The sequence below is a fragment of the Lathyrus oleraceus genome, chromosome 4, assembly GCF_024323335.1.
Source record: "Lathyrus oleraceus cultivar Zhongwan6 chromosome 4, CAAS_Psat_ZW6_1.0, whole genome shotgun sequence".
Lineage (NCBI taxonomy): Eukaryota > Viridiplantae > Streptophyta > Magnoliopsida > Fabales > Fabaceae > Lathyrus > Lathyrus oleraceus.
In genome coordinates this window covers 371,944,919-371,968,721 of record NC_066582.1, presented here as the reverse complement: position 1 = coordinate 371,968,721, position 23,803 = coordinate 371,944,919, and the positions used below count along the sequence as shown (strand labels likewise).

General features: G+C 35.7%; 1 protein-coding gene across 3 annotated transcripts; it reads right to left on the bottom strand.

Annotated features, from left to right (window-relative positions):
• Positions 1-2,559: 2,559 nt before the first annotated feature.
• On the bottom strand, positions 2,560-11,120 carry LOC127075489 (uncharacterized). 3 transcript variants are annotated; one of them, XM_051016960.1, is made up of 14 exons: positions 10,828-11,120; positions 9,925-9,994; positions 5,472-5,756; positions 5,080-5,385; positions 4,872-4,988; positions 4,431-4,736; positions 4,079-4,336; positions 3,918-3,989; positions 3,590-3,837; positions 3,310-3,498; positions 3,109-3,219; positions 2,943-3,024; positions 2,759-2,854; positions 2,560-2,659 (listed from the first exon to the last, which is right to left on the bottom strand). In XM_051016960.1, the coding sequence occupies exons 3-14, from the start codon at positions 5,754-5,756 to the stop codon at positions 2,561-2,563; spliced, it is 2,169 nt and encodes a 722-aa protein (XP_050872917.1). In that variant the 5' UTR covers positions 9,925-9,994; positions 10,828-11,120; the 3' UTR covers position 2,560. The 3 variants fall into 3 exon arrangements, with proteins under 3 accessions (XP_050872917.1, XP_050872918.1, XP_050872916.1); XM_051016961.1 differs by lacking the exons at positions 9,925-9,994; positions 10,828-11,120 and adding an exon at positions 6,209-6,607; XM_051016959.1 differs by lacking the exons at positions 9,925-9,994; positions 10,828-11,120 and adding an exon at positions 5,854-6,057.
• Between the last annotated feature and the right edge of the window lie 12,683 nt (positions 11,121-23,803).

The window sequence follows — 23,803 nt, the reverse complement described above, 5'->3', positions numbered from 1 at the left end:
GTTTGGGGATGTCCGTCTGAGGTGAGGATTTATAACCCACAAGAAAAGAGACTAGATCCGAGGACTATTAGTGGGTATTTCATTGGATATGCCGAAAGGTCTAAAGGTTATAGATTTTATTGTCCATCTTATACAACTAGGATTGTGGAGTCAAGAAATGCAAAGTTTCTTGAAAATCATTTGACCAGTGGGAGCGATCAAATCAAAAATTCAATTTATGTGCATGATCATATAGAGTATGAACCTTCCACTTCAAGTAATAGATTGGTTACTATTTACAACATCCCTCAAGTTCAAATGGATGTTGATCAACCAATCATTGAGACTCCACAAGCTACTGATGATCCAGTAAATCAAGTTGGTCATCAAGATGATGAACAATTAGTTGAACAACAAGATCCACAAGAAAATGTTGATCAAACATTAAGAAGATCTACTAGGACAAGAAAATAAGCTATTCCTAATGGTTATATTGTGTATCTACAAGAATCTGACTATAATGTTGGAGCTGAGAATGATCCTGAGAGCTTTAGACAAGCCATGAGTTGCAAGGAGTCAAATTTGTGGTATGATGCCATGAATGATGAAATGAATTCCATGAAAAACAACGACGTATGGGATCTTGTAGAGTTACCTAATGGGGCAAAGACCATTGGTTGTAAATGGGTCTTTAAAACCAAGAAAGATTCATTAGGAAACATTGAGAGATACAAGGCCAGACTCGTTGCTAAGGGATTTACTTAAAAGGAGGGAATCAATTACCCTGATACTTTTTCTCCTGTATCTAAGAAAGATTCTCTTCGTGTCATCTTGGCATTAGTTGCACATTTTGACCTTGAGTTGCATCAAATGGATGTGAAAACAACCTTTCTTAATGGTGATTTAGAGGAGGAGGTTTATATGAAACAACCTGAAGGTTTCTCTTCTAATAGTGGTGAGCATTTGGTTTGCAAGATTAAGAGATCCATATATGGTTTAAAACAAGTCTCTCGTCAATGGCATCTTAAATTCCATGAAACGATATCTTCATTTGGGTTTATTGAAAACCCCATGGATCAATGCCAGAAGGTCAGTGGGAGTAAAATTTGTTTTCTTATTTTGTATGTGGATGACATACTACTTGCAACCAATGATAAAGGTTTTCTACATGAGGTGAAACAATTCCTCTCTAAAAACTTTGATATGAAGGATATGGGTGAGGCATCTTATGTCATTGGCATTAAGATCCACAAAGATAGACTTCGAGGAATTTTGGGTCTATCACAAGAAACCTACATCAATAAAGTTTTAGAGAGATTTAGAATGAAAGATTGTTCACCAAGTGTTGCACCCATTGTCAAGGGTGATAGATTTAATTTGAATCAATGCCCTAAGAATGATTTTGAGCGGGAACAAATGAAGAACATTCCATATGCTTATGTTGTTGGAAGTCTTATGTATGCTCAAGTATGCACAAGGCCCGACATTGCATTTGCTGTTGGAATCTTAGGAAGATATCAGAGTAATTCAGGTATGGATCACTGGAAAGCTGCAAAAAAGGTGTTGAGATATCCACTATGCCAAACAAGGGATTAGACAGCGCTTTTTTTGACATTAGACAGCGCTTAAAAGCGCTGGCTATACTGGCGCTGGTATAGGTCTTAGACAGCGCTTAATTTACTAAAAAAGCGCTGGCATAGGGGGGGTTTAGACAACGCTTTTTCAGTAAAAGCGCTGTCTAAAACCCCCCTATGCCAGCGCTTTTTTAGTTAATTTCATGTTGAAATTAACTAAAAAAGCGCTGGCATAGGGGGGGTTTAGACAGCGCTTTTACTGAAAAAGCGCTGTCTAAACCCCCCCTATGCCAGCGCTTTTATTAAAAAAGCGCTGGCATAGGTGGTTAATTCAACAAAATATAGTGTAAAAAAGCGCTGGCATAGGGTGGGCTATACCAGCGCTTTTACAGAAAAAGCGCTGGTATAGCCCACCCTATGCCAGCGCTTTTTTACACTATATTTTGTTGAATTAACCACCTATGCCAGCGCTTTTTTGATAAAAGCGCTGTCTAAGGTCAAAATTAAAATGCCTTTACCAGCGCTTTTTGCCTAGAAGCGCTGTCTAAGACTCCAAATTTTGGAGGATCTTTTTATACGTTTTCACCACATTATTTAGCACCTGTAAATTGCAAATTTCAGCAGATTTTCATAAATTGGAGCTTGAATCCAATCTATATGCACCTTATAGTTCAACACATTGTAGTTCTATCTTCTGAATATGCACATATACTTGAAAATCTATATGCATTATAAACACATTATAGTTCAACACAATATACTTCTAATTTCAGCAGTTTTTTGAGTATTTATATATATACTTGAAAATGTTTGCCTTTACAAAAAATCTACACATTTCTAATAACCTCCAAAAATGCTAATCAAAATGTATTTCAACACATTCTAGTTCTATCTTCTAAATATGCTATATAACCTGAAACAACACCAAATAAAGATTGTAGTAAGCAAATGGAATTCACTCAAAGTTATTCAGATCACATTCAAAATTAAAGTAAGAGTTCAATACCTCACAAAACCTGTAGCTCGATAATGAATTGACACAATTCCTCTTTAATTTCATCCAACTGATCTTTTGAGTAATAAGCACATCTATATTCATCAAAGTACTACATAATAATATAACATAGTATGATTTAGTTAAATCTATTTAATTATGAGAAATATGTGTTAAATATGAAAATAACTCATAAGTTAGAAATCCATACATCAGATGGAATATCTGTTCGATCCATAAGAAGAGTTTCTTTCATAAACCTCAACGTGTAATATCCACAATCTATATTATTACGCTGTCGAGGACACTACACATGGAAAAACAATATGGATAAATATCCTAAGTTTTATCATGTGTCATCACTAATATAATCAAAATTGTGATAATTAATATACCTCCACTCTATTCCATGTAATGTTATTGGCTTTTCTCTTTGGTACTTGAATTTTTCTTTGTGCTCGAACAGTTTGTATAATGCTATAATGAAATATAAACGAATATTTAGAACAATTCACATAAATAAATAAGTATACACACGAATATTGGGTTATTTGCACTTACGTGTCAACTATCGTCTTCATAGCAGGGTATGTTGTCCAATCCTTGTGTAAAGAATCCAAATAATACACAATTTCTTTAAAAGGATTTATCGCGACCAACAACCAATGTCCACTGTAATAAAACAAATGTTAGATGGAAACTTTCTACACGACGTCAAAATATGAAAAATTATAACAGATGAATTTAGATTGAAGAACTAACCCGTCGCCGGTATTAAACGGTAAAAAGAACAACTTTTCTCTATCTGTGTCGGCCATAAAGCGCTCGACTACATACGTCCTGACTTCATCTGGTTTTCTTATCATTTCGGTTAAGTTCGTTTTCATGGGATTTAAGAATGAGAATCTTTGCTCCAACCCACGCGGACCCATCAATTTGTCATATAAATACCTTATATAAAAACATCATTAACATTTAGACTATTCATATGAAACGAGTAAATAACTTGTTCAAGAATTTAAACAAAGTAGATCGGATATACCTCATGTATGTGTTGATAACACCAACGCTTAATTGCGTATGATACAAAATTTGATCAAAATCCTCTTTACCCAATGGCTCGGCATACTCAAAACCAAAAATAGCTCCATCCATAGGTATTAAACGAACACATCCATCCGAAATATCTGTCGTTTCTAAATATGTATGGAGGCACGCTCTATACTTGGAAGGATTTTTCTTTTTAGCCCCGGTCCTCTTGGAAATTTCAGTCTTCTTAGCAACAGGAATCTAAATATCATATAATTAGTAAGGTGAAGTGTAAGATGACGAATTAACAGGAATCTAAATAGCATATAATTGTGATGTACCTCTTTTTGCGATGCAACTGACTCGATTTCCCGCGCAATCCCCTTATCTTTTGCTTTGGATTTTGTGGGAGTCTAATTAATATTAACATGTAAAAAATGTGTACGTAAAATGCGCGTAAAAAATTTGAATACCTAAAGGTTCATAATGGTTTTAAGCATACCTCATATCCTACGATAATGAGGTCTGTCGGCCATGCAACAAATGAACCTATGGCATCTCCCAATAAAGTTGCATCCGAAACATCGTCAGGATGTGGTAATAACGCATCCTTCTCCAAAGCAATATCAACCGAGACTTTCAAAGATCCAGTAGGGAGCGGTTTAGTGTGAAGTAATTCACCCAAATTGTTATGAACTTTCCCCTTGCCAACCATCCGATAAGTCGGTCTCGCTAAGTAGAGGTGACAAGGTGAAATGCCCTAAAACCAATAATAAATATGACATTTTTAATGTGTATATATGACAATTAAATAAATTAAGCTAATTTAATTTCATAATAAGATATATAATTACCTCTGGAATAGTCGGTTGAAAATTACAATTGATACTATCTTTGTCACTAGTATCTTTAAAACCCGCTGCTCGATCTCTTTCTCTTTCCTTTCTTAATTCAAGAACTTCAGCTTTTAATGCTTCCAAAGTTTGCTGCAGTTCTTTATTGCTAGGAGTCTTTTGTTTTTTAATATTCAAGGATTTTTGAGTGATCCCAAATCCCTTGCCCCTCACCCGACCAGAATACTCGGGAACATCTAATGCTCGACTCAGTATGCTCCTGCAATCAGTGTCTTCATATGGAACTATAGATTGAGATAGAGTCTCCTGAAAATCATATGAACATACACACAATAGTAATGTTATTGTCTTAAGTAAGTGTCAAAGTCAAAGTGTTCGAAATTGGACGATTCAAAAGTGTCAAAGTCAAAGTGTTATTGTCTTAAATAATGCTATACTTACACATTTCTCAAATATTTGTTGAACGTCTTCTTTAATCTTTCCATCCTTACCGACACGGGCTTCCTTCCACAAAACATGTGCCGGAAGAGATGTTTCAGAACTATTCTCCTTTGTTAACTACACATTAAGCATAATATGATCAAATATAACTCATGACAAAATATGATCAAATATAACAAGTATATCAATGCAATTTATAGATACTTACTATAGACTGCTCTAAGCGTCCATATCCAACACGCCCTTTTCTATAGGGATACGCCGGACTTGATGCTCTTTGCCGGTTTGTTTCACTTACACTCTTAAATTCTTGGGTTTTTCGTTTGGATTTAAACGTTTCCCATTCTTTAGGTGAAATCAAACTTGCATATTTAGATGGAAGCTCTGCATCAACAAAAGTACCTTCCGTATCCCTAAGAAAGGTGGTTGATAAAAAGGTTCTAAACCCTCTTAGTAACTTTCCGGCCAATTTGAGACAATGATCTCTTCTGTTTTCTTCGATGTCGAAACACCTCTACGAAAAACATACACACATTGCGTTAGTACAATTAATTTAAAGACATAATCGTCATTAAAAACAAATAACATCACATATGGTACCTTTATCTCACTCCATATTTTGTCTTTAGCTTCGTTCAATTGTTTATTTCTCCAATTATCACAAGTAATTGGAACTTCATTCCTTACCAATGCACCAATAAAACTTGTCAATGTTGAACCGTTAGGCTCAATTAGTTGTCCACCTTCGTTCCAATGCACTTTTATTAAAACGCCTCGATCTCTATCTCGAATAACTTTCTTCATAACCGTTATTCCACGTTTAATTTCCCTTTCCGCACCACCAACGGTCTCATCACCATGTGGGTGATCCTCGTTACTAGCCATCTGTAATAAAGAAAAACATAAACACAATATTAAGCAAATATGAATACAAATCAAGTAAGTGTCAAAGTCAAAGTGTATTGAATTGGACGAAAATTACATGGTAGCCTACAAACGGGCCAAAGGACTCAAAAATGAACTCGATTCGTCCAAATTCCGAGTGGAAGCATGTTTTTTGTAACAGTACAGCAACAGTAAAATCAGGGAAAAAGTTGTCCGAATCGAAAAACAAAGTATACCATTGGCTCCGGAATCGTGGAGAAAGTCTATTTTCATTAATCACATGCATTAAAACTCATCACGATTCAAAAATATAAAGAAATCATGCATTATCAGATATAACTTATAATCAAAGCAATTGAAAACAAAAATATAATGAAATCATGCATTATCAGATATAACTTATAATCAAAGCAATTGAAAACAAAAGAATAAAGAAACCATGGATAATTTACCTAAGTCACTAACATCTCTTTCTTTTCTTTGTTGGAATATTAATCACTTGTTTCTTAGCAATGCGTACGGATGAATTGATCCAAATTCCCTCATTATGATCGTTTCTTATATATGACTCATCCGGTATAAGATCATCAACTTCATCATTTCTATTCAACTCATTCCGTCTAATGCATGACTCATTCTCAACATCAATATCACATTGATCGACACCGCTATCATCAGTGACTTTGTTAGAGAAAAGCACTATAGACCATTTTGTACTCTTCGGGTCATTCACATAGAACACTTGTTTAGCTTGAGATGCTAGAATAAAAGGTTCATCTTTGTACCCCACCCTAGTAAGATCAACTTGCAAAAATCCAGACTTATCCATTCGTATGCCACTACTATTCACCCACTTGCAACCAAAGATGGGAATCTGAAACTTCTCGTAATCAAACACCCAAATGTGCTCAATAACTCCAAAATATGACAAATTTGCATATTTGGGGTTTAAGTCCTTCATACTTGATATATGCATTGCTTCAGCTAGCACGGTGACACCACTATTTTGCATAGTACTCTTATCATCTTGTTCTTTGGTATAAAATGTGTATCCATTAATTGAATATGCGCTATGAGAAAACACATGCAAACTTGGACCATATGCCAAACATCTCAACCTTTCTGTTACCGAAGAAGGATCTGAAGAGCGCTTCAAATAAATATGATCCTTCAACCATTGTATGAAACTTTGATTGTGCTCTATAACTATCCAATTTTCATTTCTGTTCGGATTTAACCTTCGGAGTACATCCTTGTGCATTTCAACATATGGCTCAACCTCATTATTATTGTGCAGAACATACAAATGAACTTGATCCCGTTCATCCCTTGATATTGTCACAATTTTATTCCCAATTAATTTTTTACCTTCCATTTTGTCGAAAATCTGAGCTCTGGGGAGTCCAATCGATTGAACGTTAGACAAATATTCAGTACAAAACTCAACAGCTTCTTCAACAATGTATCGTTCAACAATACAACCCTCTGGTCGACTTCGGGATTTCACGTACCCTTTTAATATTTTCATATACCGTTCAGCAGGGTACATCCATCTCATATAAGCTGGTCCACACAACTGTGTCTCTTTCACAAGATGAACAACTAAATGAACCATTATGTCAAAAAAAGACGGAGGAAAATACATTTCAAGCTCACACAAGGTAATTACAATCTCTTTTTGTAGTGTTGGTAAGATCTCGGGATCGATCACCTTACTACAAATTGACCTAAAGAAAAAACACAATTTAGTTATGGCACTTCTTACTTTTTCTGGCAAAATAGAACGTATACCTATCGGTAGAAAATGTTCCATTATAACATGGCAATCATGTGTCTTCAAATTCTTCAACTTGAGGTCTTTCATAGAAACAAGTCTTCTGATATCAGATGAGTAACCTTCTGGAACCTTAACTTCACTCAGAGACTTACACAAATTTTTTTTCTCCTTTCTAGATAAAGTAAAAGCGGCAGGTGGTAGATATGTTCGTCTTCCTTTCTTCACGGGTGCTAATTCAGTTCTCATTCCCATTTTTAACATGTCCTGCCTTGCTTTAAGGCCATCCTTAGACTTGCCTTTTATATTGAGTAATGTACCGATAACACTTTCAAATACGTTTTTTTCAATATGCATAACATCGAGAAAATGTCTCACGTACAAAGACTTCCAATATGGCAATTCAAAAAATATCGACCTTTTCTTCCACCCACCTTTCACAATCTTATGTGCAAAAGGCTTGCCAAACTCAGTACGCACATCTTTCACCTTTTCAAAAACTTGTTCACCTGACAATGCGGGTGGAGCTCTACGATGTTCGGTGTCTCCATTGAATGCTTTTCTCCACCCACGGTAGTGATGTTTAGAATGTAAGAATCTACGATGACCGAGAAACACATTCTTCTGGCAAAGTTCCAATCGAATCGTATCGGTTCCGTCTTCACAAACAGGACACGCACGTTGACCTTTAATGCTATACCCAGATAGATTCCCGTATGCTGGAAAATCATTAATTGTGCCAAACAACATCGCCCTCAAATTGAAACTTTCTTTCCTATATCCATCATAAACCTCCACACCGTTCTCCCACAAAATCTTTAAATCTTCGATCAGAGGTGTCAAGTATACGTCTATGTCATTCCCTGGTTGTTTAGGCCCATAGATTAACATAGATAACATCATGTACTTACGCTTCATACATAGCCACGGAGGTAGGTTATAAATCATAAGAATCACAGGCCATGTGGTATGTGAGATACTTTGAAGACCATGTGGGTTCATTCCATCAGTAGATAATGCCAATCGAAGGTTTCTTGCTTCTGATCCAAACTCATGATAATCATTATCAATCTTCGACCACTGTGGTGAATCAGCCGGATGCCGATACTTTCCATCAATAATTCTTTCATCTGCATGCCAAGTAAGATGTCTTGCATCGGTTTCACTACGAAACATGCGCCTAAATCTCGGAATTATCGGAAAATACCATAAGACTTTTGCGGGAGATAATCTTTTCTTATATCGAGACAAACCGCATTTAGGGCACTCAGTTAACATTGCATATTCGTTACGAAACAAAATGCAATCGTTAGGACAAGCATGTATCTTATCATAGCTCATGCCAATAGAGCACAACATTTTTTTTGCCTCATAGGTTCGATTAGGAAGAACATTATCATCCGGTAGCATTTCTCTCATAAGGGCCAACAACTCTGTGAAACTTTTATCCGACCATCCATTGCCCGCCTTTAAGTTGTACAACTTTAATACCGCAGAAAGTCGTGAGAATTTAGTGCAACCTTTGTACAACGGTTTCTCTGCATCGCTTACCATCCTCTCAAACATTTCAGGACAATCATGAAGATTTTCATCCAGTGCTTCTACAATCTCTTCAACTCGATCACAATCGTATGTTTCCGTGTCTTTGTCGTATGAAGCATAGGTCGTATTACTTTTCTCCCTCTGTTCAACATTCTCGTTAATTTTCTCACCATGAAATATCCAACACGTATAACTTCGATCAATTCCACGCATCAGTAAATGCGATTTCAATCCATCTGCGTCAACCCGACCCATATAACAACAACCCAAGCAAGGACATTTCATTCGACTGGGGTCTTTGACATGTTCAACAGCAAACTTAACGAATTCCAATACCCCATTCTCGTACTCTTTCGACAATCGATCGGCAGACATCCATTTTTTATCCATGGTTTTCCTAAATTATTCACGCAACTATTTCAAAACAACATAAAAGAAGAATTTCCTAAGATAAACACTTTCGCGTCACAAAAAGAAGATTATTACAAACTAATAAATTATATATATATATATATATATATATATATATATATATATATATATATATATATATATATATATATATATATATATATATATATATATATATATATATATATATATATATATATATATATATATATCTATTCTTCTACTAACTATGAAGTGAAGTAACTATAACTATGTTGTAGTTATGCTATTAAAATCATGACAATTTGGATATTTATTATGATTGAATGTCAAATGATTGGAAATAATTTAGAGGACTAACACCCTATATGAATAAACAACTTATTTCCGCGTTTATCATATAATTGCTTATATTATAAGTCATTTCTATGAAAAAAAGAAGAAGAGGCAATAAGTTACTACCTTTTAATTGTGGATGTCAACAAAGCTTGTTAGCAATAGTCCTCAATTGAGTCCTAAGGAAATGAACACCCTATAAAATAAACAACAGCTTATTAGACATTAAACAGATCAAGCAATGTATCAATCAGTCAGTAAAGTAATCAACTAAAGTACAAGCAATTCAAGTAGGGTAATATGTCAATCCAAAACTAGTTCAGCATTGTCAAAAACCAATTTAATACCAATCCAACTTAGCAAAATATTTTCCAAACCAGTCCAACACATTCAAGCAAATAACAAGTGTAGTTCAAATGTGCAATATAGTTCAGCAGTCCAACATAATTCAAGTTTAATCAGTTCAGTTTCATGGCATCAGAAAAAAAACAATTCAACAAGGTAAAATCACAAGCCAAGTCAATGCAGTTCCATTCAATTAACTTTGACTCACATCATTCCCATTCTAACAAGCTAGCCTTTCTTTAACTGTCTAACAGCTGACCTGCATTTTCTAAACTTGCATTTCAGTTTTTCATTCTAACACTAACCACACTAATTAACTATTTCATTAACACTAACACCATCTCCCTTTAACAGTTCTATCTAATCCTATCCAACTTACACGCCAATGCTAACAATCACATTTAACACTTGCTACAATTCATCATCAGTATAATAGAAACCTAATGGAAGCTAACACAAACCATCTCCCTTTGACATGGTGATTAATATCAAAAATATATACATTTGTTAACATACCACAAAAGAATCAACTGCCCTAACACACAAAAGAATCAACTGCCCTAACACAAGAGAATCAACTGCCCTAACACATGAACCACAAAAGAATCAACCCAGAAGCAAACCTTTATCACTAATAAACTGCCCTAAATAAAGAAAGATGAAACGAACAGAAAATGCACTTACAAAAATGTAAACGGTGATGAACGAAGTGAGTGATGAACGCAGGAATCAAGAATGGAGGTTTTGGGAGAAGCAGTGATGATGAACGCAACGAGTATGAACGCAGTGAGAAGAAGGTTGTGGGAGCGAGGGAAACAAAATGGGTCTTAACGTACTGAATGAATTCATATATTATAATTTACTAAAAAAAAAATTTGGTAAATAAGGCCTTAGACAGCGCTTTTATGAAAAGCGCTGGCTAAGCTCACAAATTAAAATGGCCTTAGACAGCGCTTTGAAGGAAAGCGCTGGCACAGGAGGGGTCAATAGCAGCGCTTCTAAAAGCGCTGTATAAGGTAGGCCTTATACAACGCTTTTTTTAAAAATTTAAAAGGCCTTAGACAGCGCTTTTGGGAGAAGCGCTGTATAAGGTGACCTTGTCAAAAGCGCTGTATAAGGTAGGCCTTATACAGCGCTTTTGTTGTGATTAATTTAAATAATTTTAAGGCCTTATACAGCGCTTCTCCCAAAAGCGCTGTCTAAGGTGACCTTCTAAAAAGCGCTGTATAAGGTAGGCCTTAGACAGCGCTTTTGTTGTGATTAATTTAAATAATTTTAAGGCCTTAGACAGCGCTTTTGGGAGAAGCGCTGTATAAGGTGGACCTTCTCAAAAGCGCTGTCTAAGGTAGGCCATTTAGCAGCGCTTTTAAAAAGCGCTGTCTAAGACCATCCATTTAGCAGCGCTTTAAGCCATCTACGTATTCAGTTTCCTTATTTTTATTTTTTTTTACCGTGTAGCAGCGCTTTTGGAGAAAAGCGCTGTCTAAGGGGCGCTGCCAAAAACCTGTTTTGGCGTAGTGATCTTAAAGGAACAAAAGATTACCTGCTAATGTATAGGCAACGAACAATCTTGATGTGATCGGCTATTCAGACTCCGACTTTGCTGGTTGTGTTGATTCTCGCAAATCAACATCAGGATATATTTTTATGATGGCTGATGGAGCTATTTCATGGAGAAGTACTAAGCAAACCTTGGTTGCTGCTTCTACTATGGAAGCCGAGTTTGTCTCTTGTTTTGAGGCTACTTCTCATGGTGTATGGCTTGAGAGTTTTATTTCTGGGCTTAGAATCATGGATTCTGTTTCTAAACCTCTGAAGATTTTTTGCGATAATTCAGCAGCTGTCTTTATGGCTAAGAACAATAAAAGTGGAAATCGAAGCAAGCTCATCGACATAAAGTATTTAGCCATTAGAGAAAGAGTTAAAGATAAAATAATAGTTATTAATCACATTAGTACTAATTTAATGATCGCTGATCCTTTGACTAAGGGCATGCCACCAATAAAATTTAAGGATCATGTAGAGAACATGAGACTTGGGTCCTCCTTATGATTGTATACATACAGTTTATTAATAAAACTCTTATATTGTGATATTTTCTCATTTTCATGCGCACATCAGTTTGAGAAAATATGTTACATCTGGACCAAGAGTAAACATTGGTTTATTCATCAAGTTAGTTACCACATTACAGATATATACTTGAAAATAGACATGTTGTAATACATAGATGAGACTACTTACTTTAAGAGAGACTATCTCTATGATTCACATATTTATTTCTTGAGTAAGTTTTCCATGACTCATTTATGCCAATAATCAGTTCTATGGACCAAGTGGGAGAATGTAATGGTTTTATTTATTCATAATAATTATTAATAATAAACCAATTTTAATATGGTCCATAGTTTTGGGATTTTGGTTCTGAAAAGGGTATGATTTATTTTGGTTTTAATGTAAATTGATATGACCATTTAATTGGGTGGTAATGAGTTTTAATGGCTTTAAATTCTTAATGGTATAATCAAGCCTATAAATAGTCTTTGGTCCCCAAAGCTTTCTCTCATCGCAAAAGAAATACACCATCTATATTGAGAGAGGAAGAGCTTGGAAGAATCAAAGGTAGTGCACTTACAACACTGCAACAATGAATGAAGGTAAAACCTCTAATTCTATTTCCGCATTTTATTTTATTGATCTTGTTGTTCTTTTGATATCAGGAACATATGATCAATATATATATTAATCTAACAAGTTTAACATATGCTTATGGTATGAGGAGTAAGGGTGTGCAAAAAAACCAGTTTTCATTAACCAAATTGGTATCTAAATTATTACACTTTTAAAAATCCAAATCAAATGATAAAATATAAATTTGGGTATCCATTTTATTATCCATATAAAAATCGGTAGCATAATAATAATATGGTTTAGTTATTGGGTACCCAAATTTTATTCTGTGTTAAATTTATATGTTTGTTTCACCATATACATATTATAAATCAATTTTATATTTTGAATTCTTTTAAAATTTCATCATATATATTTTTTTTTAAAGTTCATGATTTTTTTTTTCAAAATGAAAAAAAATGCAATTTTGTTTCTATTTACGAAAATAATTATATTTAGAAATTTTCAAGGTTATCCATTTCCTTTTCATTTTCTCATTTTACTTCCAATTTCATCAACAATACTCCCAGATTACATGTGAGTATATCTCAAAGAAGCCCTAGAAATTTATGCATTTCAAGGTTCTTTTGTGCGAAACGACAATCGACAATCTTTTCTTTTGGTTGAATTTCAGTGTGGCTTTAATGATTGACTGGACGGACAATCACTATAGGACTCTCGCGCGTCTCATATCAAAGCATGCTTGACTGAATACCGAGATGCTTGCAGCTGAAACAATTGTTCATCAAAATGATAATCTCGTAAGTTTAAATGTATAAGTTAGCTTGTTAACTTAACATACGATAAAGAATGAAAATTATGGGTGGAAAAGGAACTAAAAGGGTTTTCTCGTAAGTTTAAATCTATAAGTTAGCTCGTTAACAAAATTTGCTAATTCTATATGACATCATGCAATTGGATTGAATGTATAAATTTTCCTTGTCAACTTACATTGATAGGTGCATGGTGAGCTTATTAATACAAAATTCAAAGGTTATTCCATTTATAGGTGCATTGTGAGCTTATCATCACATAATCCCTGGGTTATTATTTCCTTTAATGCATAACTGTAACACGCTGGTATGTACGACTGCATTTATAGGTGCATGGTGAGTTTATTACGCTGGTATGTACATCTTGATTTTGTAAAATTTGTCCCAGTTCCTGCATGATAAATCTTTTAATTCTTGAATTTGTTAAATGTTAGCTATCATTTAGTTATAGATTAGCTACGAATTTTTATGGATTCAAATATAATGTTCACCTTAGCCACGTGACATGCCATGTCAGCATCTTTTCCACGTTGGCACTGTCACATGTAAGCTAAATCATCAAAAAAATTCACGTGGCAATGCCACGCCAGCTTCTATTAACGGACGTTGACATGGAGGATCAAAAGTGTAACGAAAAATATTAGGAGGACCATTCTTTGAAGGAATTTTTTTTAAGGACTTAAAGTGAAAATCACAATATTTATGAGGATAAAAAACATATTTAACCCTTAAAAATAAATTCCAAATTAAAGAGAGGACTAAATTCTTCGTTAAACTTTAAAAAAGGACAAAAATCGTGATTTTTAAAATGGAGACAGCAAAACACAGAAAAAGATAAAATACAGGGCCCAAGTTGCAATTAAGTGTTTTTTTTATATGGAAAAAGAAAAAGGAAAAAAATAAGAAATTATCTGGAAAATGTCCCACTAGCATCAGCTAGTAGGAGAATGATGATAACTATAGGAGGTTCCATAAAAAATTGTTACGTCACATTATGTCAACCTCATGTTTTTCTAAATAATCAACATAAACATTCTTCTCCTTAAGAGTATGAAATATTTGAACTCGTAATTCTCTAGAGAAACTCTTTAATATTGTGAAGAATCCCGACATAGTGTTGCCAAATATTAGTAGACTCTGAGATAAGTTTGATAGCAGAGTTGGAGTCAGAATAACATATTAAGTCTTTGATGCCAAGTTTCCAGGCCATACGCAAACCATGATATATCGTCATGAGCTCAACACGAAGGATATTGGCCAATATTAACCATAAAATCGTGAACCCAAACACCATTAGCATTTCAAATCAATCCACAAAAACACGAGATATCGGGATTGCCGAGGATACTATCATCAACATTCAAAATTATATTACAATCTTTGTATGCATTCCACGTGGTCGTTTTCGTTGGATGAAAGAAATTATGCTTGAGAAAATATTTAGCTAATAAATTAACATAATTCATTGTGATGAGTTTCAAAGTATATGAAGATACCACTTATTCACAAGACAGAATATGTTCATAGCGCACAATAAGATAGGCCCCACAATTGATGCCATGTTTAGTCCAATAATATAAACTATCCCTTGGAAGAATAGTGAGTTCAAGAAGTCAATCGATTTCCAAAAGCGAGTAGCGAATTCAGAGCCTCTTAGGCACTATAGAGTCGTCTTAGCGTCCTGATTGCGTTTAGGACATAGATTCTTCTAGAGCATACCACGATGACACAAGTTCGATCTCGTAGGAAGGGACTATGTAAAGTCATCCAAAGGAAGAATTTCACCTTCTTAAGAGAAGGAATATTCTGCCACATTCACTTCCAAGAGTTATTGTCTATTGTATTCTTAATAAATTTAAGTATGGAGTAAGTTATAATCATCCCGAATAGTATAGATACCATATAAATTACTTTCTAGGTTAACCGATTATGCTCCAGAGAATTCAAACAAATGGGAAGAGCTTTTAGGCGGTCACAAACAACCGGAGGAATATTAGTATATAGTAAGTTGAATTTTCAATTCCCATTCAAGTAAACGTCATTCACTCGCATTTCCATATCGTGGATATCCACATAGAGAACTTGCTCCGCTAATTTCCCTACCCCAAACTAATTGGAAACCAAAAAGATGAGTTCCCTTCCCCTAATCTAAATTCAAAACCATCTTAAAGAGCAAAGATAGTTTTCATAATTGCATTCCAAGTAATCTCTCTCTCTCTCTCTCTCTCTCTCTCTCTCTCTCTCTCTCTATTCAGAACAACTAGCATTGAGACTAAAGGCACTTTATTTGTGTGGACATGCGTTATTCATCATTCAACGCTTCTAATCATTTTTCTATTTTTGCAATAAAGATTGTAATCTTCACAAGAGGTAACGTTATTATATCATTGATCATGCTCATTCGTAAAGATATGCTTGAGGGAAAATTTGATTTTCATTGCATTTTATATCACGAATTTTATTCACATGCCACTTCCAAACAAGGTTGAAATTGGTAGATTTCAAATGTATTAGAGCCTCATTAGATAGAGTTTTATAAGAAGATTTAATACTGAAGAAACCATCCGTAGAAAATTTCCATATAGGAAATTCATCTTGATCGGTGATTGGAGGTATGAGACTAACAATTTTAGAGCATATATCAATCGAAAACCCCTGGTCGATTATAGCCCAATTACAACCATTGTCGTCATCATAAGCTCTAACAAGAAAATTAACTTCATTATTGTAAAGACAAAGTGTCATACAACATACGATATCAAGTTTCGATGATGACAAAAGACCATCATGCACGTCTACAAACAAATGCAACACATTACCCACCATATCCTTTTCTACGTTCCTCTAAATCTACTATAATCATTAAAAACATGTAGAAAAAGTGTGATCATGACTAAATGCATGAAAATCACAAATCACAATTTTTTTGCAGGTTTGAAAGCTTTGAGTCGACCATAGGGGTCAGCTCAAAGCTCACGGGTCAGCGCAAAGCTCAACCCAAACTGGAGGATGGTCAGCGCAAAACTGCTTGCGTCGACCATAGGGTCGGCGCTTAGCTCACGGGTCAGCGCATAAACTCCTTGCGTCGACCACACGTCGGCGCATGGCATAGAAATGCCATCCAAGGCTCAGCGCATGGAACGATGGGTCGACCATAGGGGTCGGTGCATCACTCACGGCTCAGCGCACGCCGACCTATGGTCGACCGCTCGCGCGCAATTTCAGTTTTCTGAGATATTTCAAATTTTTGAAATGCTGTTATGTTTGTTTGATTTTGTCTGTTACTATATATAGAAGTCAAAACACTTCTATTGACCAACATTTGTCAATTTGTATTCAAGTGTTCAAGGAAACAAGAAAGAGTGAAAAAGGTGTCAAAGATTCATCATCTTCATCTTCAACAGTTCACAATACATCAACTGCACACAATAACTTTTGATGTGATTCGTGATAGTTAGAAGGTGATAAGGTTCGTAGCTGCGATTGGAGAATCGGGTTCGAGTTGAAGTCTTGGCAGGTTCTTTCTTGAATAAAACCGTTAGGGTTTTATCCTCCAATACCGGTTTGTGTTTGGGGGTTTTTGGACGAATAGCTTCATCAATATTCAGCCGAGCGAAGGTGATTGCGAAGAGGAAGTCTTCGTCAGTCTAGTAGCGGATTCGGTGGCATTGAAGTGAAGGATTCGGGTTTGACTCGTTGTGTTTGAGATCAGCCGAGCCGAGGGTTTGAAGAACAGAAGATTCTTCAACAAAGGGGCTGGAATCGGAGGTCTAGCAACAACGATCGAAGGTCTTGATTCATCTTGAATCAAGGAGCAAGGATAGGAAGCATCATTCAACATATTGGAAATTCTGTGTTTACTTGCTTTGCAATCCTTGTATAAACGGTTAAAGTTCAAAGGTGATATTTAATTAAATCATCTCAATTCTAAGTTTAGAATTGAGGGCAGACGTACCCCGAAGCGAGGACGGCGGGGGAACTGCCTCATCAAATCTGCGTCTTCTTTAATTTTCTGCATAGTCTGTTTTTCAGCTTAAAATTTAAGTGATTTCAGTTTAAGCAATTTTTCACCAAACGTTGATATAAGTTGAGTAAGAGTTTAAAACTGCTGTTTGAATACTAAGTGTAAGACCCCAATTTTGGGCCCTAAGATCCCTCATGGCCCATATCATACATATCATTGTCTCAAGGATCACTGCATGCCCTAGCTTTCCTCCTAGTAGGTTGGTTGCCTTGTGGGTTGATTTCTTGATCACCAAGCATACCTTGCATTTGTATATTCTTGCTTTTCATATGTTTATCATTCAAAAAGTACAAAAATATTGTCAGTCTAACCTTGTTGCTTGCAGTTGAAGCAATCATCAGCAATTAGGTCAAAGACAGTCAACAGTCAGTCAAAGCAATGGGTGATGGCCATTCCTGTGGAATTTGGGCATCATGATCAATAATCAAGAGTTCATATGTCTTATGACATCATTTGAAGTCAAGGTCTCAAGGAATTAGGGTTTGGAATCCATCAAAAGAGGTTCAGTCATCCAAAACCCTAGAAAAGTCAAACTTGGTCAACTGTGGATTTAATCAGTGATTTGATGGGTGGAATTGATTTGAAGGAGCTCATTCATGCTTGTATAAGCCTCATCTATCATGTCCAACCTCATCATGAAAGAAAATCAAGCCAAACAGAAAATTTCCCAAAATAGAAAGTGGACCTGTAATTTCAACTGCCAAAAATGGAAACTTCTTGATCCTCAACTTACATCATGATACAAGCTTCAAATGAATTTTTGCCCAACATGAAAGTTGAAGATCTTGTTCTCCCATTTTCAAAAAGTCCAAGAACATAAAAATTCCATGTGTGGTTGTCAAGATATGATCAATTCAATTTCAGAAATTTGTGAACTTCAAATGAGCATATCTCATGAACCATAAGGCCAAATTTGGTGGGGTTTTTTCCTACAAACCACATTTTTCCTCCTCTTTCCAAAAATATAAATTTCATTCACCAAAACCTTGCCAATCAAAATGGCATTTTTGGACCTATTTCATTTAGAAATCAAGTTTGACCCAAAGTTGACTTTTTGATTCTTTGATTTTTTTTTCACTTTGGCCAATTGGGATTTGTTTCATATCATATTTGAAGCTTGCTCCAAGCCTAAAATCATGTTCATGCTATCACCATGCTACCAATTTTGGCCAAAGTTGCATAACTTGAAATTTTGGCAAATGGATTCATAAGTGAAAGCAAAGGCTAGCAATTCATTAAGCAGCATAAAACAACATTTGTATAAGTCATTGGCAGCTGGTTTCAGGCCCAATTCGACCAGGACTTTGCACCTCCATGTTCACTTGTACAAGATTAGCAAAAGTGCAAATATTCTCATTTGAACTAAACCAATTTAGCACATGGATTACAGACCTTAAACAGACATATAAGATGCAATTTTCTGCTCATTTCACAACCCTGGAGAAACCTAGCAGCAGCCAGACACGACCAAGCTCTCTCATTTTCTCTCAAGGCCATTTTTCACATTTTGATTTTTTCTGCTAAAAGCTCTAAAGACCACGAGCCCTTCTTGTTCACTCCATCACTTGGACAATCTTTGGAAACATTTTTCACCATCAAATCTCATCTGCACAGCCATCTTCATGTCCTGTTTTTCAAAGCACACAACAATGGCAGTTAAAGCTGTGAAGTTTTCCAAACACTACTGAGCCAAGGTTCTTCAAGCATTCATCACTATCAACCATTATTTACAGCTGTTTGAGCTTAAAACCATCAAAACAACACTGCATCTCGAATTTCTGCAAATCAAGTAAGCTTTTCGACCTCTTTGTTTTTCCAAATAATGCCATGCTTATGATAGTTTACTGTATGCTGATTCTAATGAATATTAGTTTGCTTGAAATGATCAACTATGATGAGAGAAATATGGATTTCATTTTTCATGCTTGAAGTTGTTTCCAATCGATTTGCTCATACGTTGTTGATTCAATGAAAACCACTGTTGGATTTGTGTTGCTTGATGTTTAATGATGCTATTGGTATACTTCATTTTGATTTCTGGGCATATGAAAATTTTCGAATGCATGATGATGATGAATGTATGCTGTTGTAACCACTTGTCCTGCCCAGAAACTTTGCAAGAACTTATGCTTGTCTTGTTGTCATTTGATATTGCGTGATGATAGTACTTCCATGCCATGATTAATTGTTGATGTTGGTTGATGTTGTTGCTCATGATCGATGCTTGAATGTACCATGGCTGCTAAAACCCTAAGGGTTTCATAAACCCAGAATTTTGAACTCCCATTGGCCGCTGCACTGTTCCATTGGCCATCAGCCAATGAGAACATTTCATTGTTCTGGCCAAAACGCAGTGTTTTGAGTAAGTGGCGCGCTATTTACACAATTGCCACCGTTGACCCTTGTTTGACTCATTCCTCCATGTTATTTGCTCATGCTTGCTTCAATTATTCACCCAACTTCAAAAATCCATTTCTCTTTCAATTTAAATCCAAAAATCATGAAACTTTTTCCATCATGTTCATGAATGTGTCTAGTATTTAATTATGATTTTTAATCATTTTTTGGTTGACTGGATTTTAATTGGCATGAAGTTTCTTGACATGTGTGCACATTTGACACCCTTAGCCATTTCAATTGTGAAATTGTCATGATGTATCCAATGAGCCTGAATTTTTTTGTGGTGAAACTAGACTCATTGACCTTTGTTTCCATATAGAGTTTATGCATTTCCCATTTTTGGTTTGTGAGTTACAAATTTTTGAAGTGAGGTGTTGCATTTGGTGCTACATGAATGATATGCATTTTCCCAATTTTTGTTCACATGCTTCCTTATATCCAAATGACCCAATTTTTTGCATGAATCATCTATCACATGTCTAGTTTGTGTATGAATTTTCTTGGAATTAATTGTGCTGTTTTCCATTTGATTGTGAATTTTCTTCCCTGCCTAGTCAAATGTTGACTTTTTGTGCTACACATTGCCAAATCATTTGGGAAATCCTCATGCATTATTGTATGATCATGAAATTTCATATGTGATAACTAGACATCTTGAGCTTTGCATTGGTGTTAACCTCATTCATTTCTCATCTGTTTTCAATTTGATATGATTTTTTGAAGTTGACCCATGTTTGTTGACTTTCATTGTGCTTACTTGAAATTGTGTTGACTTCATGATTTTCATTGACTGCCTTCCTCTCATCCAAATGCCATGAAATTTCACATGTTTACCATGTTAGATGTTAGGATTGAATGTGATTTATTTGATAATTTTTGGAAAAGTTTGAGTTGACTTTTGATGCAAGTCATTCTGTTGACTTTTGTGTGCTTCCTTTGCCATGCTTTGCATTCTTTTGTGTATAAAATGACAATGATGCATGATTTGATTATGAATCCAATTGAGATTGCTCCTTAAATGTTTGAATATGAATTGAGTTGACTTTGCTTTGCTGTTTGACTTTTTTCTTTCACCTTTGACCCTAGGCTAGTCCTAGTGGTCTTTTGAGCTTACATTTGAGCTATTGTTTCAGGTTAAGCACCAATGCCTCAAAGATCATTCACATTTGATTGAGTTGGATTATATATGTGCTAACCTTTGTTTTGTAGGTTGACTCATGTAACTTGAGTCTTGAGCTATGCACCTTGGTCCCTCTGTGTTGACCATTATTTACCAATGCCTTTTGCTTTTATCTGTTGAACTGTTTACTAATTGATTTGCCTTTTTCAGGTACACTTTAGTTGCTTTAGTTGCTTGCTTTGCTATTTAGCAATTGCTTTTGAGGTATAAACCCTTCTTCTTCATGTAGTCTGGAGTCCCGGTCTGTTGTTTGACCGGGCAAACTGTCTGAAGTCCTCCTTAAGAGGCAATGCCTGTGTGTGTTTAAAATTGTCCCAAGCAGGAAAAGTCCTCATTTGAGGCAATTGGTGGAAGGTAGGGATAAGCAATCTATCCCCCACTATTCAGTGTGTCCTCTCTTTGCTCCCATTACATGGTTGAAGCATTGAGATAAAAACCCAAGATCTATCGAGTCAATAATGGGGAAAGAGTTCCATCTTTCTGAACTCCCCTACTTTCTATTATTTGATGCTCTCTCTGATCTGAGATAGAAGCAATGAGGCACACCCCTCATCTCCTATTCATCTGCTTCACCTTAGCCTCTCAATGGCAAGGTTAAGAGCGACCTTTACCTATTACAGTGGACTTTCATAGTCAAACCCTCTTGTGTGAGCCTCCTTGTTTGGCTATAGAGTGTGCTGTTTGATATTCCTTGACTGATTGATTGCTTCATGTGCATTTGTTTGCCTGTATGTTATGCATTTATCATCATCATCAATTGCCATTAATGCATGATCATCTCATTTGCTTTTGTGTGTTATCATTGTTATTTACCCATTGAGGACAATTGTAAGTCCATTTCTTTTGGCCTTTGCTCCTGTGATATGGAAGGATAGAGTGCAAGACCTCCTTGGTCACTCATATCTTCTGTCATTGCTTTGTTTTGTATGTGAGGATACAGTTATAAGTCCCTGCAAGCTGGCATCTGTTATCCTGTGATCATAAGTTGATTTGATTTGATTGTATGAGAGTTTGCAATTATAAGTCCCTGCAAGTTGGCATTTGCTTTCTCATCATCTCATATTGCATTGTTCTTGTATGTGAGGATCCCTTGTAAGTCCCTGCAATGTGGCATTGGTGTTCCTATGATCATGTGTGTGGAGTTAACCTAAGTCCAGACAGATTGGCAGTTGACTTCCACATCTCATATCTCATTTCTTGTTTCCTTCTGAGGAGATTAGTGTAAGACCATTGAGTGGCTTCTGATATCCCGTTTCTGTTTTAGGAGATTGGTATAAGACCAGTGATTGGCATCCGATATCCGCTTTTCTTTTGCTTTGTCTGTTTGTTATTATCCATTGCATTCCAAAGGACACACTTGAATCATTCTCTATATGATTTCAAGAAGTGAACCTTCTAAGAAGTTTTACTATCCACCCTCATCCATTCATTCCCATTATGTCTTAGAACCTTTTTCACACTTTTGCTTTCAAGTTGAGATAAGTGTTGTGCAAACATTTTCATGCTTTTTTTAATTTAAAAACCTGGACCCAAGTCCTTGACTTCTTTTCAAACTCCATTTCATAATACTTCTTCTGAATTAACATTAATCATGCTTTGACTTCCATTTTCATAATCACAATCAATTAACTTCACTCATTCACTTGTTTTGGCTTTGTCCATTGTTAATCTTTTCATGCATTAGCCATAGGTTTCAATTATCATTGTGGTTGATGTAAATCTTGCCTATCCTTAGTGAGTCGACTATAAGTCTTCCGTACTGAAAACAGGGTTAACCCCTCTAGTGCGTCGAAGCTATCCTCACATGGTGGATTTGTTGTGTTGGTCGAGTTTTCTCCCCATTGATAATGAAAAACCTCAGTGCTATTGTTTAAAATTGAATCCAACTCACTTTTGGAAATCTTTTAGCCGAACTACGGCGTTTTGATCCTTACCTTTGATGGAAGGTACGTAGGCAACGGGTTCATCCGTTCGAACACAAAAATAATAAAATTGTATATTCTTTTCCCATCATTCCAATCATGTTTGCACAACATTTATGTCAAATAACAAATAATTTTTATACAACAAAGTGTGAAAAAGGGCTCCCTAGGAGTACCTAGGACGTAGTGGGTGCCTAACACCTTCCCATTGCGTAATTTACCCCTTACCCAGACTCTCTGATCTTTTTATTAGTTTTCTACGTGTAAAACTTCTTAGGCTTTTGTTCGCTTTTTAGCCAGTCCTTTGGATAAATAAAAGTGCGGTGGCGACTCGAATTTTCAAATGTATGCTTTGCTTATGATTTAACCAATAGATCATATAGCGACGAATACACCGCTACAGGAAAAAAGTGGCGACTCTGCTGGGGAATTCAGCTCCTTGGTGGTAGTGCCTACTTTTTCACCCTTGTTGTGCTATATTATTATTTGTTGTCTGACATATTTTTGTACAATTTGGGATAACTGTATTGATTGTAATGTGTGAATTGCTTGGTATACAATTGCTGTTTGCTTTGGTGATCTGTGAGATGAGTTCTATACCCGAACTCGAGTGCACTCTAGGATAGGAGAATGGCATAGTCTTGTCGATTGGTGTGGAGTATTCCTTAGCCAATTGACTTGCGAGTCCATT

Excerpts from the sequence above, each read along its gene's own strand:
- LOC127075489 (XM_051016959.1), bottom strand. The coding sequence starts at position 6,042 with ATGCATGTGATTAATGAAAATAGACTTTCTCCACGATTCCGGAGCCAA. Across the intron at positions 5,757-5,853 it reads GCCCGTTTGTAGGCTACCAT|ATGGCTAGTAACGAGGATCA; the intron begins GTAATTTTCGTC and ends TCTTTATTACAG. Across the intron at positions 3,990-4,078 it reads TCATTATCGTAGGATATGAG|ACTCCCACAAAATCCAAAGC; the intron begins GTATGCTTAAAA and ends AATATTAATTAG.